Here is a 21,084-nt window from a genome sequence, read left to right on the forward strand (position 1 = left end):
GAGCCTTCTGGCCTCCCACAATTCTCAGCGCGAGCCAGTTGCTGCTTCTCAGAAAATGCTCTCCTTTACGGTCTCGATCTGTAACGACGACCGATTGGCACGTGATTGAGCAAAACGGAAATGATATAAGGACGGGGTGCGGTGACGTGGCAAGAGGAGGCGGCACGGCTAAAGGAAGTTACGTGTTCGTGTTTTGGTCCGGGAGTGGAAGGAGGAGGAAAAGACGGAAGTTGGAGGCCGCGTTTACCCATCGTGAAGCACGGAAGAGCCCTGTTTCCTTGTTCCCTGTGCCGTGAGCCACAGGAACCGGGCTTTCGGCGGCATTCTTCCTTTTTTCAGGGATCGGTTCGCGGGGGCAACGGAACTGGAGAAGGGGCTTCTGGCTTTCCGTCACAGCCAGGTAACGATATATCAAAGCCGAACCTAATGGGGGAGGAGAACAGGTCGTGCTTCGAACAAAATGGATAGACGCCTGTGATGCACTCGCTCCCTCTCTTGTGTGCGTGCGGGGTTGCTTTGAGCATCGTCCACGATGCCTCAGATCGGTGTGGAAGTGGAAGGAGATGCGGCAAAGACAGAGAACTGAGCCGTTTTCCCGTTCACCCTCAAAATGGCGACCCCAATTCTCCCACTTCCTCTTATTCCTGGGGCAGGGCTGCTGGAGAAATGCACGGAGAAAGGCGATGTCGTGGGGGGCAAAAGGAATTTTGGAATGCAGGGAGGACATCTTTTCGAAGAGGGAATAAAATACGGAATTGAATGTAATTGAAAAGCACCTTCTGTTGTGTGGATTTAATATATCTTAATGCTACATTAGTTAACTGATACCCGTGTCTCAATATTCCTAATTGCTTAACAATATCTCAATGATGGATTAATATAAACATGAAAAGTTATTTTGATAAGGTTTTTGGGCACGTTGCAATTTAAAGTATCAATCCGTTCTATTAGAGGTCTATCCTCAGTTATAGGAAATTAATTGCAGAAAATGCTGCACATCTGACAATTCAGATTTTATTTTATATGGTATCAGTATCCTAAAACAATTAAAATGTAATGCAATATTTAAATTCTGCTTTCAAATTTTGTCTCATTAAATATTGTTTCACATCAATTTTACTTTGATTTTCTAAGAATCTGCTTTATTACCATAATCCAAATCTAGTTTTTTAAATAGCACTTATAGTTTATTAATATGTAACTCTTTGTCAAGGTACAAAACGCAAAAAAAAAAGCAACACATACTTGCTTCTATGACTTTTCCTGCTTCTATTTCTGGATCCCAAACAAAATAATATGAAAAGACACAAGAGAGGTCTCCATTTGTCCTTTCTATGAAGAATAAAAATAGGCAAAGTGGCAGAGTAAATATTGTTTATGCTTATTCTGTTCTGATAAAATTGGTCCCAAGTAGCTCTTGGAGTGAGAGGGAGGAGGGAGAGGATAGTGAAATTATAAGCATAGTATATTTGAGAGTGGTACTTACTAGCAATGGAGTTTAAAAAAGCCTTTAATGATGGTATAAATGTGCTTCTTTAACTTTTAAAGAACTTTGTAAATGCATTTAGTATCTAGACCAGTGGTGGCTAACCATTTTCGGCTCTCTTGTTGAAAATTGCACATGCACCAGCACCCAGAAGGCAGTGCATGCTGCCCCCCCCACGCCCCCTGTGCATGCACACTTAACCCCCTTGCACGCCAAGCATCTTTGCATGCGTGTCTGACCCCCCCATGTGCCATGTGTCTGCGCAAGTGCACGTGCCTCCCATGCATGTGCACCAGATACCCGACAATCAGCTATCAGGTGGAAGCACGCACATGCGCAGTGGGGCTCTTCTGGGCGACCTCTCGTGTGCCGGCAGAAATGGCTCTGGAAGCCACTTCCGGCACGTGTGCCATAGGTTCGCCATCACGGATCTAGACTAAACAGCTTGTAAACTTATAAGAAGTCTGTTATTACAAATTTGAAAACTATTTTTAAAATTTACTTTTTTATTTTCAAGTGAAATTTACATATGCAAACATAATTCCATATAATCCTGATATAGCAACAGTTATCCATTAGAAATCCAATCTGTATGTCTATAGAATAGCCATTTTTTTCTTCAATAAGTGTGATCTCATGGGATCATTGAATAATTGCTTTACAAAGATGAGTCTTAAAGCATCAGCATCTTTTTCAGGCAAAGAAGTTTTGTGTTTGTATAATTCAAAAAGACATAAAACTATAATTGCACTGAAAAAAGAAACATGCATTTTGTCTTCTGATATCCGGGTATAGTTAATTTATATTAGAATAATATATTATTAATTTCTTGATACTTGTGCTTTATACTTCCTAAGAAATCTATATAAACGTGCAATTTTAGTTATTTTCTATTTTCCTGTTTTTAAGATATAAAGGATTTTTTTAAACAGTATGATCATCAGAGGCCTTAATTCCAATTTAGAAGCATAAATAGCAAATCTAATGATTATTTTTCTGTGGTCTATTTTCAGGGCTGAGATAGCCATTTAAGAGATCCTGAGCACTCCACACTAATTTTAATAGCTTTTGTTCAGTGGTGTATATGTACATTAACACAGTAGGAATGAACAATCTACTATGTTTATGGATTATGATTTCCCATTATAGAAAAATCCTGAGATTCAGCAAACAATGTAATTATTTGTAAATTGCAAAAGATCATTACTGTAACCAGAGTCATGTTATATCCATACTCAGTGTGGTATCAGTTTCATTTTAACTAGGATACAGAGGGTGATATTGAGCTGAGTAAGAACTGATTAATATATAACAGGATGTGAAGTAGTTGATGATCCAATGAAGTACTGAGTAAATTGACTACTAAGCAGCGAAACTGGATTTGCAATACATGTTTACTTAGAAATAAATTCCACAGTATTCCATGATCTTATCTTTGAAGTGTGCTTTGAGGCTTAATGCCAAACAATGGCCTGATGTGATCATGATAATATATCTTATGTTCTTAAGATAACCAAAGATATTTTCAATCTTAATACCAAGGGGGCAACATTTTTTCTTTCTTTTTCCAAAATACATGGTTTTCAACGTATGAATCTGTAGAATTTCTCTTTAAAAACTTGCCATTATTAAAATCCCCATGTTATATGTGATTAGAATTATAAAATAACAGAGTTGGAAAATATGTTAGAGGTCTTCTGATCCAATTCCCTGTTTAAGCAGGAGATCCTATTCCAGATAAATGGCTGTTCAGCATAATCTTAAAAACTTCCAGTGATGGAGCACCCAGAACTTCCATTAATTGTTGGTCAGGAATTTTCTCCTTAATTCTAGGTTGCTTCTTTTTTATTTGCTTTCATCTATTACTTCTTCTCCTGTCCTCCAGTACTTTGGAAAAAAGGTTGACCCCCTTCTCTCTCTGACAGTCCCTCACATATTAGAAGGTTGCTATTATGTCATCTCTAATCCTTTTCTTTTTTAGAGTAGGCATGCCTAATTCAGACAATTGTTCATTAGATGTGTAGCATCCAGTCCCTTAATCATCTTCATAATTCTTCTCTGTATTCTTTCTAGGATCTCAACATTTGTGTGTGCGTTACAGTATTCCATATATGGTTTTACTAAAGCAGTAGATAGTGGTGCTAATACTTCATGTGATCTTGGTACTATTCCTCTGTTGAAGCAGCCTAGGAATGCATTGGCTTTTTTAGCTAGCTGCATTATACGGCTGGCTTATACTTAAATGATCGTTCACTAGGACTCCTAGATCCCTCTCACAGTTGAGCTGGGTACCACCAGTTCTATATGTGCATTTAGTTTTTCTTGCCTAAGTGTAAAAATCTTAATTTTCTCATCACTGAATTGCATTCTGTTGGATAGGGCCCAATGCAGGAATGGGATTCTACCGGTTCAGACCGGTTCTACGGAACCAGTTGTTACAATTCTGTGCAGTTCGGAGAACTGGCAAATTGTGCCCCTGGCTGGCCCTGTCCCTCTCTGCCCTCCCCTTCCTGTCCAGTCAGTCCTTATCGCGCATGTGTGACATCACGCACATGCCCAACATCGCTGACTGCATTCTCTCCCACCCAGTCACTCCTTAAAATATTTTTTTTCCTCCCGACAGTAAGCTGTTCTGACATCAACTATGCTGGGATCCCCCTCGCTGTCTTACTGCTTCGCCCAGGAGGCTTCCCTGAGACCCAGGAGGTGAAAAGGGGCGTGTGTGTGCTGTGCGTCCCCCTTCTCCATGCTCCTTTTTTTGCCTTTCAGGGCCTCAAGGAAGCTTCCTGGGAGCAAAAACAGGAGACTTTCCTGTGGCCTAGGATGCAAAAAATAAAAAATAAAACAGGAGGGGATGCTGCAAAAAAAGAACCAGCCATGCCCACCCAGTCACAAGACCACGCCCACCTGGCCACGCCCACAAATGGTTGTTAAAAATTTTGAATCCCACCCCTGGGAGCTCTAAACTATTGGCTATTCCTCACAACTTGGTGGTATCTGCAAATTTGATGTGTTTTCCTTCTATCTTTTCATCTAAATCATTTATGAAGTTTTTGGAGTACTGGGCCTAAGACAGAACTTGAAGTAACTGACTGAATGCTTTCTTCCATGTCAGTGTAGTTCCATTGAGGACTAAATGTTGAATGTGTTTGGTTAGTCAATTATGGATCCATCTAGTAGTGAAGCTGTCTATTCCACATTTTTTAATTTTACAAATAAATAAATAACTGTCTACTTTGTCAAATGTCTTACTGAATTCCAAGTATACTATGTTCAAAGCATTTTGCTGACTCACTAATTTAGTCACTTTATCAATGAATGCAATAAAATTTGTTCAGCATGATCTTTTGACAAACTCATATTGGCTTTTAGTAATAGCTTCGTTTTTAGATGTTTGCAGATCTGTTGTTCGATTATCTTTTCTGAGATCTTCCAAATTATTGTCAGGCTGATTAGTCTGTGGTTAGTTTGTAATTATTTTTTATCATTAATACTACCTTTAATGGGGAGAAAGCTAGCATATCCAGATTATAGTCATCTTGCTTACTTGCTATTATGGAATGGAAGGAGGTCTAGGAAAAAGATAGGCAGCAAAATCATATTTTGTTAAACAAAATGAAAACTAAATTAATTTAGGAAGTTATAATAGAAATTGCAGGATTGAATTTCAAATTAGAGCATCTTTATTTGATATTCATAGCTGCCAAGAGGCTATGAAGACTCAGTCTGGTATACAGATAGTCCTTGACTTATAACAATGCATTTAGTGGCCGTTCAAAGTTACAACAGCACTGAAAAAAGTGACTTATGACCATTGGAACATCCCATGGTCATGTGATTTATATTCAGATGCTTGACACTGGTTTATATCTATGACGATTGCAGTGTCCTGGGGTCATGTTATTATTTTTTGTGTCCTTCTGACAGGCAAAGTCAATAGGGAAGCCAACAGTGTTAATAACTTAACTGCAGTGATTCACTTAACAAATGTAGCTAGAAAAGTCGTAAAGTGGGGCAAAACTCAATAAATTTCTCACTTAGCAACATAAATTCTGGGCTCAATTGTGGTTGTAACTCAAGGACTACCTGTGGTACTTAAAATGTTGGACTAAAGCTAGGAAGAGGAAGTTTTGAGTCCACCCTCAGATAGGGGAACACAGTGACAGGTGACTTTCTTTTGCTATGCTATAAGCCAATTGATATCATTATAGTTTTTGTAGGAATAAAACACAGATCTGACATAAACTGCCTGAAATATCTGGGGGGGAAATTGAGCTATAAATGTAACAAATTATGATAATACCACAGAAGTTCAGTAGCAGATTAATTAACTTTTTCCGGTTAACTATCCTTTCATCATGGAATAGAAGTAGCATGCTTCTCAGAGAAAAACTTACCGTATTTTTCAGGGTACAAGATGCACTCTCCCCACTCCCCAAAGTGGGTGGGAATGTCTATGCATCTTATACAGCGAATTCAGGCCCATTTTTGGCCTCCTAAAGCCTCCGTGCATCCTGTTTTTGCCCTTCCTGGCATCCAGAGGCACTCTGTAGGCCAAAAATGCGTCTTTTTGGCTGCGGAGGCAAAAATGGGACTCGTGGGGGCAAAATATTTTTTTCTTTTCCTCCTCTAAACCAAGGTGCATCTTATAGTCTGGTGCTTTTTATACTCCGAAAAATACAGTATTTGATTTCAGTTTTATTTATTGATTATATTATATTCATTTATAAATTTTACAGTTTTAATTATTAGTGCATGTTTTGATTGAATGGTTGGAACAATGCAATTAATAATAGATTATGTAAAATCTTATACCATACCTATTTACCAACCGTAAAGGAGAGGTTTGCTTCTGTAGTCCTTTCCACCTACTTCCATATAATCTATATCTGCTTTCAAAAATCTCCAGATTTGAAGTTGCAGTGGAAAAATCTGCACAAAACCATGTGGGCCACTGCATTTTGCGCCAACTGGAGCTTCCGGATGCTCTTCAAGGGCAGCCCCATGTAAAACGCATTGCAATAATCAAGACAGGAAGTGACCAGGACATGAGTGACTGAGTAGGACTGCTGATCCAGGATAAAATTTAAATACATTAAAATTGATATTTGTGACAATGTTTGGTGTTCTAGTGTGATGCTCACAACAATTTCACTATGTGTCAACAATACATATTGATTAGAAATGGGGAAAAAATAAACCTCTTGAATAATATAAAGGGAAACTAGAGATAGTCACTCATGAAAGAAGAAATGGGATTTGTCTTCATAATTCTATTATCCACTTCATACTCTTCTCAACGATAAAGTAATGAGGAAACCATTCAGAGATAAATGATTTTGCATTGTGTATTATAGTAATGCTAGGTCTTTAATATTAATTCTTTGGAAATATTCTTGGAAATACAGTTCAGTTATATTTCCCTGAATTTGTGTGTGTGTATAAACAAACTATATATACTGTAATTGATTGGCTGTAATTCCTTGCTGGATAACCTGCTATCAAATATACATAGTGTTTTGAAAACCAAGGCACCCTATAAAGATTATTATAAATTTTAGTATGACTGCCTATGACTTTTTCTAAAATGTGAATGCTATTTTATATTACAGGCTGCCTTGAGGTGAAGGCACATTAAGATTCGAATCCTGGAATCTTTTATTTTAAGAATCTGAAACAAGGGACTCCTTTCTAGTTTGGACATGGCCAACCGAGGAGCAACTAGACCCAATGGGCCCAATGCTGGGAATAAAATATGTCAGTTCAAGTTAGTTCTTCTTGGTGAATCTGCAGTTGGCAAATCAAGTTTGGTGCTTCGCTTTGTAAAAGGCCAATTTCATGAGTTCCAAGAAAGTACAATTGGAGGTGAGAAATGTTACAATTTCAAACTTCATCATTTATGCTTATGAATTGGTAATTCATGTCAAGTTAATATTTAAACTATGTTTAATTACATCTCCATCACAGGCTATTGTATTACTTGCATAATTTTAAAATGGTTTTGGGCGCTTTATTCACTGTGAATTTTTAAAGTATCTACTTAAAAATCCATGTGACAATTTTTAGAGAAAATTCTTAAATAAGATAAAATTAACTACAGATAATTTTATAATCTGCTGTATTTTACAGTTAAGTTACAGATCATTGTCACTTACTGTAATGGTATGTGAAAATGACCTTGAGAGACTAGAGAAAGAGATGCTGCTTAGGGAATGATCACTAAGAGAACCATAACTCACAGCTCAGCAGCCCCTCACCTTTCTTGCTCCACAGATCAGCAGCAATGTTGGAGGAGGGGGATGATTTTGCACATGCAACCTACCTTATGCATATGTGCAAATTAAGCTTTGTGTGCCTGTCCGCCATTTGCATGGACTGGTTCCCACTAGACCCCAGACTGATAGCAGCCCTGGGGTTGGAAAGCCCTGTTATAGCTACAAAATGGATGGTGCAAGTGGGACACTCCCTAAGTTATCAAGCTGTAAAGATGATTGCAGGAGAATTATCGGGTTCCAAGATTGATGTCAGCATTAACAGGTACACAGACAAGAAAGACCACCAGGTAACTAATTCTACTTTATGCTAAATATTCATAGAAACTTGCAAGTTTGAAAATACGATTCTCTCACCATCACCTTTACAGCATGATAATTTAAGGAAGGCCCTTCCTTAGCCTCATGTTTGGGCTGTGTTCCCTTTTATCTGTGTATTTCCCAGGCAACATCTCTTTGTCCTGGTGGCCTAAGGTCATTCCCAAATACCATTACAGGAACTACAACCACAGTTGAGCCAAAATTTCCATTGCTAAGCGATGCAGTTTTTAAGCAAGCTGTGCTTCATTTTATGACCTTTTTGCTACCATTGTTTTAAATTAATCATTGCAATTAAGTGAATCATGTGGTCATTAAGTGAATCTAGATTTCCCCATATATTTTGCTTATCAGAAGCTGGCTAAGCATGTTTAAAAATGGTGATCACATGACACAGAATTTTTTTTATTTATTTAATTTATATTGCCACCTATTCACCCTTGGTGACTTGACGTGGCTTACATAATGTAAAACCATACTTAAAACATAAAACCATAAAAATAAAAAACAATAAAAACTAACAAAAAGAATTAAATGAATTAATAAAGTACAATAGAACAAAATGTGGAAGAAAAAAAAGGAATAGTGCAGTTGTGATAAATATATGCCAGTTCCCAATTGCCCAAATTTTGATTATGTGACTATGTGTATGCTGCAATGATTGTAAGTGTAAAAAACATTCATAAATTTTTCTAGTGCTGTTGTTACTTTGAACAATCACTAAATGAATGGTGGTAAATTGAGGATTATCTATACGTTTATTGACCATTTGTTTGAAATTGCATTCGCATTAGTATTAATCTTTCCATGCTACATAGCATATCAGACAGCAAGGGATCTCCAACATTTTTTATTTTGGGTGAGTACTTTAGCATCTTCCCATGTGATGTTTACAGCCTTTTACGTCTTTCATGAACATTCTTTCCATGTATTTTGAGGACATCCTCTTGGATGTTTGGCATCAGGGGAGTGGTTATCTCATTGCCATCTTGGGGATTCAATTGTTCTTCATACAGATAATATAACCTGCAAGTTGGCATCTTCTGCATGCAACAATATTATGTAATTTATTAGTAATATGATCAAAATAGTAAATTTTTAGGATTTGATGAAGGCATCTTTGTTGGAAAACATCAAGTCTGTTGTTGATATTCACTGATGCCTTCTGGGTCTCATTGGTATTAATGACTGTCAGGATCACTATAGAGGTGAGCATACAGAATTGAAGTTTCAATAAACAATGGCCAGATTTTTTTTAATTCTCTGGAAAAAGCTGTTGCTTTTCCAATTTGACCCTTGTTGTCCCTCTCCGCATGTTCATTTCAGGACTTACACTACCCAAATAGGTAAAGATTTCTACTTCCTCAAGTTATTGTGATCTAAGTGTGATTCCCCCTATCTATTTGGGCGGGCAGGTGGAGACTCAGATACATGATCTTTCTCAACAGTTATCTTGAAGCCAATTTGGTTGCTTCTTCATATGAGACAGTTGTTACTTATTGTACATTGTCTCATATTTCTTAAGACAACAACATCTGCAAAATCCAGATCACCAACTTATGAACTTATAACAGTCCATGCATGCATGAATAAATAATAGGAAGACAGGCAGGCAGGCAGGCAGGCAGGCAGACAACATGACAAGCATTTTTCCTTTTTGCGGAGACATGCATCATAATACAAGTGATGTTTATGTGGAAGATTAATACGTTCTGTGTTCAGGTATTACTATTACCACTCTGTAATGATTGCAGATAGAGATCCTGGAACAGTATCTTGGTAAAAACTATTGATATCAAAGAAAAATATTCCTATAACCACAAGTTAAGGCACAGATGAAGTGCCTAAAACATGCTAGCTGTGTTATTAGCAGCTTAGTGCTTTTGATTCTAATTAGCAACAAGTATCTATATAATCTATGCAACAATATATTGATATTAATTCATTATTCCATGGTTGAGAGTCATTATTTAGTCCATCGTATTTATATCATTTCATAATTCTCAAATTCAAGAGGGCCTTTAGTTCAATTTAATCTTTCCCCACAACTGGCTTGAAAGGAAAAAACCTTTATGAAATTTGACTCTGCCCCCCTGAGCTTATTTTCTTCTGTATTGCCACTTTTATAGGGACATTTGCTGCTCAGTTGACTACCCCTCTTTTATTTAAATTTCTAGGGTCACTGATAATTTTTATTTTCCATTAAACAATTAAACTTATTTCAGTAGAAATAGTAAAATTTTATTACATTATGTGTAAACTTCACTCAAATAGTTGCCAATAATTCATGTTGTTCAGGGAACTTTAATGTTCAATGACAGAAATAAAGTTTCTTATCTTCTCTCTAGTCCAGTTTTCCCCAACCTTTCCCGGTTGGTGGCCCATTGGAGAGGGGGAAGGGGATGGTTTTTTGTGAACAGTAGGTGTGCCTGTGCATGCAAACAGCTTCATTTGTGTGAGCATCAGGTATACTGTATTCTGCCATTCATATAGCCCAGTTGCAAATAAACTAGAGCCCATGGGTTGGGGACCCTTGGTCTAGTCTATTAGTATGGTGTACCAACATCTACCATTGTTGGGAAGAACCAATAGCCTTTTTTGGCGATGATGGTGGATGAGCACTTACAAAGAAAGTAGGGTAAACATACTTGTGTCTTTAAGCATTCACCCTTCCATCCAAAACACTTGAGCCCATATTCAGAATTCAGTGTACTATTGGGAACAATTTATTCATGGATTATTTTATCCATCCTTACTAATTAATAAAATTCCAATAATTTGATGCATTTAAAATATCATGGGACTTGTGCTATCACAACGGTAAGAATGCAGTATTGCAGGCTAATTCAGCTCATGGCCATGAGTTTGATCCTCCTTAGTTTAAGGTTGACACAGCCTTCCTTCCTTCCAAAGTTGGTAAAATGAGGGCTCAGATTGTTGAGGGCAATATGCTGACTGTAAATTGCTTAGAGAGGGCTGTGAAGCACTATAAAGCAGTGTATAAATCGAAGTGCTATTACAATTAATGAGCAATTGCTCATTTTCTTTTCTTTCTTTATGAATAACAGTATCATGTGATCAAAATTTAATACAAAGAACTATGATTATGGAGAGGAAGCAAATTGGGGTTGGTATCGAGGACTTAGTGGTGACATAGAACATTTAGCCTTTCTTCATGAACTGAAATGTTTTACAAAATCAGTTTTAATAGTATTGTAAATGGTTGCAAGAAGACATTCTGCAATAGTATAATGGAAACATACATCTGTTACCTTGGACATTGCCAGACAAGTGCCATTAAAGTTACCCTGTGAGGTTTCAGCTAATAATCTTTGTATATGGTAACCAATAAAATTAGGCTTATCAGATGTTTTGGGTGACCAGCAAATGGCAGCAAAGAAATGTTTATATCTCTTTGCTGCCATCTTTGGTGATGCAGTCTACTTGTGGTTGCACTAAAACATATTGGGGTCAGTTTTGTTTCAGAAGCCTGTGCACAATATAACATGGATATTATTTATTTCAAATTTTTGGATCTTTCTAGTTATGTCTATTGCATTAGATTCTGGTGATGTAAGTTGAAATATAGTGTTTAGGTTTGCATAATCTGCTAGATTGTTATGTTGCTTTCCTCGTATTTCTTGTAATAAACAAAAATTTGCTGCATATCTCATCATGGGATACACTATGCAGCTCACAACAATAAACAAAGAAATAAAAAGGATGTTTAACAAAGTGAAAGTAAAATAAGGAAAAAAGGAAAAAGAAAACAAAGAAAATAAATTAATTATGACTAGTAAAAAGGTTGAGCGTTGGGAAGCAGAGTGGGAGAGGGGGAGTCTGTTGTTGATCTAGAGCCATCTCCAGAGTTGAGTTCCTCCATTGGGCCCCCAGGCAGATTTGCAGAGTCAGGTCTTTGGACTCTTCTGGAAGGATAGGAGGTGGGGGCCAGATCTTACCCTAGAGGGCAGGGTGTTCCAAAGGGCAGGTGCTGCAGCAGAGAAGTCTCTTCTGGATCCTGATAGAGTTCTTTGACTGTTGGGATCTGCAGCACGGCCATTCTGCTGCCCGAGTAGGATAGGATAGTTGTACCAGGTCCAGGGGTGATATGCTACCAGTTCAGCCCAGTTCTATGGAACCTGTAGCTGCAAAGAGCAGCTGACACCAAACTGGTTCGGTATTAGGCCCACCCACCTGCCCAGTCACTAGGCTGTCCTTTATTCTCTGCTTTTCCTTCCTCAGCTGCTTTGTGAGACACAGCTGAGGCTGAAAAAGCAGGAAAGAAGAGGATTTTCAACCCATGTGTAGCGCTTGTCAGCTGTTCAGGCGGCACAGCTGATTTCTTGCAAATGCACACATGCGTAGTTCGGAAAACTGGCAAATCGCTCAACTGGCTTGGCCCCTCCCCTCCTTGCCTACTCATTCCTTACCTGGCATGCGAGCCATCCAACTTACCTGGTTTGGTAAGTTGCTATTTTTTCCCCCAACCGTCAGCTGTTCTGCTCTGCCGGGAGATTTAGGTTAGCTAGAAAGCAGGAAATCCTTGGATTTCTTGCTTTCTAGCTAATCTAAAGGAGAGCCGAAACTTCCTTAGGACTGAAGCTTCTACTTTCCAGTGCAGACTCAAGTAGCTGATTGGAGATAGATAGATCTCAAGTGAATCTGTGATTCTGTGAGCAACTCAATCTGCCTGCCTGCTTTGCCTGCTTTTGGATAAAAGTTGTTCTTTTTTATAAAAAAAAATATTTACATAAATACACACCCACAAATTAGGCCACACCCACAGAACCAGTTGTTAAGAAATTTGAATCCCACCCCTGACTGGGACAATACATTTCTTCATATAGCCTGGACCTATGCCATTAAGAGCTTTAAAAGTCGTAATCAACACCTTGAACTGTACTCAGAAGCAGATGGGTAGCTGGTGTAGTTTGTTTAGCAGGGGTGTAATATGAGCCATCCTAGGGGCTCCAAATACTGCTCTCACTGCCATACTTTGTATTAAATTAAGCTTTCAAATGATTTCAAGCCCATATAGAGTGCATTTCAATAGTTCAAATGAGAATTGACTAGGGCTTGAGTAACCGAGTGCAGGGAGTCACAATCTAGGAAAGGTGGCAGCTGATGCACATGTGGATATGTAAGAGAATCTCAAGGATATTTTTAGATTCCTTACACAGATCACATTGGCATTGTTCCAATAACATTGCTCAATAACAGTATTAGATCTGATTCTGGGTTGGATCTATGCAGGGGTGGGATCCGACAGGTCAACTACCGGTTCAGTGATTTACGAGGTTCAGTAATTTACGATGTGCTTCCCTGCACACACCTGTAAATCATCAGCCTGGTGCCTGGACAGCTGAGCAGCGCTGCTTGCCAAGAAGCAGCCTTTGAAAAAGCCCTTTTTTCCTGCTTTTTTAACTGCTGCCGTGAAGTTGAAAACTCAGGAAATAAAGATCAGGTAAGAGCCCAGGCGTGTGAGCAGAAACATCAGCAGACATAGAACCGGTTCTATGTCTGCTGCTCTTCAAACTACCGGTTCTATAGAGGTGAACAGAACCGGTAGAGACCCACTCCTGGATCTATGACATGGCAGCCATGGAGATTATGAACTGAGCCACTTCTCAGGCTGAGTCAAAGAAGGAAGATTGAAGTCATTCAGAAGTTTGGGGAGTTCCACTGCCAATGCAGGGATCAGATATGCAGCCTAACTTCCAGTGACTATGTCAAAGAAAATACGTCATAGAGCACTGGGTGCAAGGAAACATATAAACTAGACCACAGTGAAAATTCTATACCTCCTGCTCTTTGTGTTCCAAATTTCCTCTTCTGTGTACTTCATACTCTCTTCCACCCATCTTTCACTTGTAGATTATGGTTTGTTGCATAGTCAGCAGGATGTTCAGATTGGGTTTGGCATTTTTGTCTACCTATCAAGTCCTTTCCGATGGAGATGTTTGGTGGTGTTACAGATATCATTGCATGATGTCAACTTTTGCAATTGACTGATAATGGTCAGTGCCAATGGTGTCAAATGGTGCTCCAGTTGTTTTGGAATTGATGATGATGATGATTATTATTATTTTAATGTCTGGTCAGTTTAATGTTTACTGACTTTCAATGTTTGCAAGCCCAGATGGGCAGCACGCAAACCTAATAAAGAAAAAAAAAGAAAAATGTAAACCATTGGATTTAACTTGTACTTACTAAGAAAATTGAAGTCTGCTTGACACACTTTTATCACTTATAATACAGATCAGAATTAAAGCTTGTTCCCGTGCGTTTTACACTTTTATTCCTTTCTTTGCAATATACTGCAGAACTGTAGCAGTCTATTACTTCTATCTTGTTTTAGATCTACTTGTTCTTCCCAGAATACCTCACACAGATACAGACATGTGTTTGTGTGTGTGTATTTTCTCTGCGTTGAAATCATCCTTAAGAAAGAGGTAATTGCCATAATAACTAAGAAACTAGAAAAATGAAGTTGGAATTGATCATTTGAATTTAGAAACTTGGGGCATGGCAAACTGTTTCATAGGAAGTAAGGAAATAATACAGAACAAAGATCAACTTTCCTTCTGAAAAAAAGCTAAGCTCAAAACATTGTGATTATGTGCACAAATTATTAAATGAATCTTCAGTCTAATAATTTTCGAATACATGGAGTGGAAAAGTAGATCTTATCATCATTAATCATAAAACTCCTTATAGTTTGGATTTAGATAAGTGTCATCAGCACAAGATCTACTTCACTATATGAGAGATTGTCTTCCTATATTTAAATATTTTTATTGAAATTAACACTTGCAAAGTTATGAATTAAATTTAGATTTGACCTTATAGTATGTACACTAATATTAGAAGTCAACTCTAACATGCAGCGCTGTGTCTATAAACCTGTTAAAGCATTATTACTATCATGGACTTTTTAATGGAGTATGACAGAAAAGAATGATCTAAGCCAATGGGACATGCAGAGAACCCAATTTCTGTTCCTTTCTCTTTTTTCTTTAGCTGCTTTTTTAACACAAACGGTATGTCTTGATGACACAACAGTAAAATTTGAAATTTGGGATACAGCTGGTCAAGAACGGTACCACAGTTTGGCACCAATGTATTACAGAGGAGCACAGGCAGCTATAGTTGTATACGATATTACCAATGAGGTAGGTAAAGTTAATGTGATAGTTGAAATCTTTGTTATCAATAGAAAACATTGATATAGTATTAATTTATACAATATGAACTAGTATTTCCATCATAAGAATTTTTTTGCTCTAGTTTTAATGTTTTACGGCTGTTGTTCAATAACATAGTTTATTTACATTCAAAAATATAGGATGACAGCATTTTTTTCTCTCTCCTCTGCCGTTTCCTAAGTATTAGGGTGTTTAACTTTAGAATAGATTTCAGGAAACCATCTTGTGCTATATATTGCTCCTAAAACTGCTGTTGTTTTTCAGTCTTCAAAGCAGTCTGCAGTACATGTTCCCAAATTGTCTTGTCCCTTTGCAAAATAATTGCAAAGGTCAGTTCTATATCATAGAATATCAAATTATACTATTGTGCTTTTGATCATCCAAACTTTTCACTGTGTGAAAAACACTGCTATCCATTATGAAGCTACAGCACCAGAAAAACACAACATTTTGGATTGTTTTTCTTCAAGTTTAATCAAGGTAGTTTCATATTTTTATACAGTTATTGTTTCTGCATCTTATGTGGGTTGTTGCTGTGTTCTCTTGTTTATTTTTTATTTTTATAATATTTAATATGAAAGCCATCTGGATGACTTTGGGCCAATCAGTTTCTCTAAAGTCAATTCACCTCACAAGACTGTTGTTGTGGGGAAAATAGGAAGAAACTGTTGGATATGTTGAGTTATTTGTAAAGATGATAAAGATGGAGTACAAATTAATAAATAAAATAAATATATAGTAATAAATATAATAATTTGTTATTATAATTTTTATTTATTTATCCATTTTAAAAGTTAAGGCAATGAGTGAACATCTACATTATGTCATGTTATTTTACATTTTTTGTTTCAAGATACTAAAAGAATCTTGTAATATATCTACATTTATTATAAAATAAAATTTTTATAGATTGAGATTGTAATGATTTCATCAAAAGCATAAAGAGTAAGATAAGCTGTGTATGCAAGATATAATAAAGTAATAAAAATTATTAAAGGGAAAATAAATGTAGGAATGGAAGATTGTAATAATAGATACTGGCTATTTGCAAAACATTTTCCTTCACCTATTTCACGTTAATGACTTGGCTATTTTATAGATGAATTTATAATCTTGAAGAAATCTTCATTGAAGCAGTTTATAGTTATAGGTGTTTTTAAAATTAGAGTTTATGCAACAAAAGAGAAAACAGAATTGAATTAAAATGTAGTTTTTGGCATTGGATATCAAACCATATCCTTTTATTGGCAGATTGTAAAATGGAAAAAGAAATGAGTTTTTTCTTTAAATACTTGACAGGAATCTTTTGCAAGAGCAAAAAACTGGGTAAAAGAACTCCAGAGGCAAGCAAATCCCAACATTGTAATAGCTTTAGCAGGAAATAAGGCTGATCTAGCTAACAAAAGGGCTGTAGATTTTCAGGTAAGTTTTAGTTCCCATATTTTTGTCTGAAATTGTAGCTTTGCTGAAATAACATATAGAAATGTAAAACACTGTAGTACTATTACTTTGATAGGATACTTCTATCAGTAGTTAGATCTTTATTTTATGATTCATACTATGAATATTCTAAATCATCACTCATCTTCTGAAATCTCAGTATCTACTTATCAATGCCAAAAAAATAGTATCTGGAATGACAATGGCTGGGAAGCAAATGATAGTAATTACAGTTGTACCTTGGTATTTGACTGCTTCAAAACTCAAAAATATGGTAATCAACATATTTTGATGAAAAATGTTGTCAGTATTCATAGTTTCTTTGGTATTCAGCACCCTGCAAATGGAATAGCCGCAGAGGGCAGACAGGAGGTCAGCCATACTTGGAAGGTTACTACAAAAGGAAGAGGGAGATGGCCACAGAGGGCGGACAGGAAGTCAGCCATGATGGAAAGGTCACTGGCATAGGAAAAAAGACACAAAGTTTTCCTGGCCAAAACAAAGGGTCATGTGGAAAGTCACCTTGTTCGTTTGGTACTTGTTTTTAATATCGTCATTCCTGCCTAGAACCAATTGAGTACCAAGTACTACTGTATTTATACTAACAGAGTTCATAAAGAACTACCAGTTCTTCCTCCTCCTTAAGCAACATAAGCATATTTATTACATTAATTTTGTGTACAGAACTGCCAGATGAAATTAAAAATCATAACTCATGTTATACTACTACTAATAAAGGATCTTTACTATCTTTATTATCAATAGTAAAGGATTTTAATCTGCTAGTTGTTGTCAATTACAGGGGATAGTGCTTATCTCCGTTTCAAGGGCCACTGAGTCAGTGCTGTCCAAAGACATTTCCATGGTCATATGGCCAGCAGTTAAGAAGCTGGGTTTGTTGACTCAAAAGCCGATAGCCCAGTTTCAAGACCCAAGTGTTACATGATGGGGTAAGCTCCTGTTCTTGTTTTAACTTCTGCCAACCTAGAAGTTTGGAAGAATGAAAATGCAAGAGGACAAATATTGCCACTACATCATTCTAAAAAAAATAAAAATAAATGCAGTCTTAGATGCTGTGATATTCAGAAGCCCAGGTATACACTACGTGTATTTGCCTAACACGTGTTAGTTAATATGTTTGAATAAATAAAATGCTACATTTGGACTATGGAAGCACCAATTTTCATACAGTCTTGGGGTTCATGATTTTGGCCAATTTTTAAACTAACAGATTTGTAACAAGATGAAATGCAAAAATTATGCATACTTTAACAAACAGGCGGATTTTAATTGGTGATAATTATAGATAAAAGTAGGACCTGTCAGGAATTTTGAGGCCAATTAATAATGCAAGTCTTTGGGTATTTGAACTGAAAAAAAAAATAGAAGTACTTCCATGTGCTTGTCAAAGTTTTAACAAAGCACACCTATTCTTCAAGTCCAGTATTAATATTTCACTACCTTTAAAGTAAGTATGAATAACTTACTTCCAAGAGAATTATCAACAAGAAGTTAACACATAAAAATGCTAATATGAGCATATCACAAATTTATAATATTGTCTACATTTTCTTGGTTTTCAGTTGTCACCAGAGGTTCAACTACATTAATACAGTATTTCCAAGCATTAGATTGTAGAAATCACAAGCTGCTTGATATTTACTGTATCGTAATAGAAATTTCTACTTACTTGGAGACTGTTTTTTGTTGCTTTTCTGAATCTTATTTGGAATCCCATAAATCAGAAACATGACTGTTTGCAGAAATTCCTATGAAATAGGGTAGTTCTGGAAGATATGTTAAATTTAGCATCAGTATGTTTATCATACTGATGCTAAATTTAATATATCTTATGTTAAATAACATAACAAGAGGACGTGGTGGCTCAGTAGCTAAGACGCTGAGCTTTAATCAGAAAGATTGGCAGTTTGGCTGTTTGAATCCCTAGCACTGCATAACAGAGTGACTCCCGTTACTTGTCCTAGCTTCTGCCAACCTAGCAGTTCAAAAGCATGTAAAAATGCAAGTAGAAAAATAGGAACCACTTTGGTGGGAAGGTAATAGTGTTCTGTGCACCTTCGGCATTTAGTCATGCCGGCCACATGACCACAAAGACATCTTCGGACAGCGCTGGCTCTTCGGCTTTGTAACGGAAATGAGCACCGCCACCTAGAACTGGAAATGACTAGCACATATGTGCGAGGGGAACCTTTACCTTTGTGTTTATCACTGCATGTAACAAGCACAAACCCAAATACATGTAAAGTGCATTGAAGATTTAAAGATAAGTTCCCAACCTAAGTGCAAAGATAAACAACAGTTTGAGTTGAACTTGATTTCAAGTAATTTGTCAACAGTTCAGAAATGGTTTGTTATTCCCTTCTTCAATATTTTTTTTAATTTTGAGTTTTCCGTAAAAATTAACTGTAAATAAATTCTATATAGGCAGGGCTATAATTATGTGTATAACTTCTAACAATTTCCCTTGTTAGCCTTTTTGTTTTCTAATAATAGTATCAAAATTAGAATTAATTTTCTTTATCCTTTAATCACCAAACTTTCAGATTTTAGCTTTGAAATACTGAGCATTTATAGATCCTGAGAAGAAATAATTCAGCAGTTTCATACTTCATTTCTACTTCATCCAGTTGCATTTTTGTTCATTTGTGTAGGTGTCACTGCAAATCTTTAAAATTACTAATTTTTGCTGAAAGCATTGATCTGACTAAACTAGTCAAGTCAAAATTTTATCTTTAAAACACTATTCTAACTGCAGACAATACATATTGTATAATACAGAATTACAGCAAGAAAAATAATGGACATTTTAACTTTATAGGAAGCACAGTCTTATGCAGATGACAACAGTTTATTGTTTATGGAGACCTCAGCTAAAACATCAGTGAATGTAAATGAAATATTCATGGCAATTGGTAAGTGAACTCTTATTTAAAGTTACAGTTTAAAAATATTTTTGTGACACTTTAAGGGAGAGCAGTCATCAAAATGATGGAACTACAGTGGCAAATGGACAGCCTGGCCTCTGATTGCTGCTTGATAGTAATTTTGACATTTTTAAATCATAAAATACACAGCAATTTTATATAATTTGCAGTTCTTTACAAATTGATAAAGTCAAAAGTACTGATGGAATGCAGAATATTTAAATAAAAAGTAGATTAGCAAAGATAATGTTCACTTTGAACAAATAACTTGATTTATTTTTAACAAAGCACTTTTATTTCATGGGCAGTTTATGGCCCTGTAGATCATGGTTGGTTTAGGAAAATTTGGTTTTATCGGAAGAAGCCCATAATTACTAAACCTATTAAATAAGTGTGATCTGAAAGCTGCTGTACATATGGAATGGAATCCATGCTTATTTGTATATTGGTTTAAAGTAAAGCTTTAATTTGACATACTGCATTCATTACGCATATTGAGATGAACCAGTTTCATTAAAACTAAACTCAAATTCAAAGTTATATTTAATTTCAATATCTGAGAATATGTGTTAGATTATTTGATTGTGTCAAATTCAGCTCATTCCAAAATTTATTTTGTTCAGTTGATTGGCGCTATACCATATTATATTGACATTTTCTTTTATTCTTTTAAGTAAGTAAAGTCCCATTAGAAAGCATTTATATTTCCAATGCGTTTACAAAGTGATTTCCATCATGAAAGTAAAGTGTTTAAGTTAGTCCTCAATGTACAACTGTTTAGGGATCCTTCAGTTACAATGGCACTGAAAAAAAGTAACTTGTGACCATTTTTCACATTTATGACTATAGCGACATCCCCAAGGACACGTGATCAAAATTCAGATGCTTGGCATATTCTGGGGTCATGTGATTGCCTTTTGCAACTTTCTAACAAGCAAAGTCAGCGGAGAGGCCAAATTCACTTAACAACCATGTTACTAACTTAACAACTGCAGTGATTCACTTAACAGCTATAGCAAGAAACATTGTAAAATGAGGCAAAACTCCCTTAACTCAATAACAGAAATTTTGTGGCTCAGTTGTGATCGTAGGTTGAGGACTATATTTAAATTTGTCCTTTAGCACTGAGCTGCTTTTTACATTTTGCTTGGAATGAATACAATACTATATTATTAAGGTTAGAAAAAAAATAGAACTAAAAGTAATCCTGCATATTAAAAAAATTATTAAGCAGAAACATAAATTTGAATAAGATATAAACCAAGAAAAATTTATTATTTTATTCCCATGAAACTGTATTAATTTATTGTCCAATTTTGCAGCATTTCTATTTCCAGGGATCTCAACAATTTATATAGAAAAATTGACGTATTGAACACTTTGTGATAAGCCGTAGTTTTTTTTCAACATACTTTTTA

General features: G+C 36.3%; 1 protein-coding gene across 2 annotated transcripts in view; it reads left to right on the forward strand.

The window, feature by feature from the left end:
• RAB5A (RAB5A, member RAS oncogene family) overlaps positions 1 to 21,084 on the forward strand; it is a 22,918-nt gene continuing 1,834 nt past the window's right edge. The window contains exons 1-5 of one of the 2 annotated variants that reach the window (XM_026708183.2): positions 1 to 400; positions 7,099 to 7,351; positions 15,097 to 15,248; positions 16,581 to 16,703; positions 19,561 to 19,654. In XM_026708183.2, coding sequence (XP_026563968.1) covers positions 7,189 to 7,351; positions 15,097 to 15,248; positions 16,581 to 16,703; positions 19,561 to 19,654 — 532 coding nt within the window. In that variant the 5' untranslated portion in view covers positions 1 to 400; positions 7,099 to 7,188. The remainder of the gene's footprint in view (positions 401 to 7,098; positions 7,352 to 15,096; positions 15,249 to 16,580; positions 16,704 to 19,560; positions 19,655 to 21,084) is intronic. The other variant, XM_087916151.1, reaches the window with a different exon arrangement.

Source organism: Pseudonaja textilis, chromosome Z (genome assembly GCF_049901715.1).
Source record: "Pseudonaja textilis isolate UNSWEBS1 chromosome Z, rPseTex1.2, whole genome shotgun sequence".
NCBI lineage: Eukaryota > Metazoa > Chordata > Lepidosauria > Squamata > Elapidae > Pseudonaja > Pseudonaja textilis.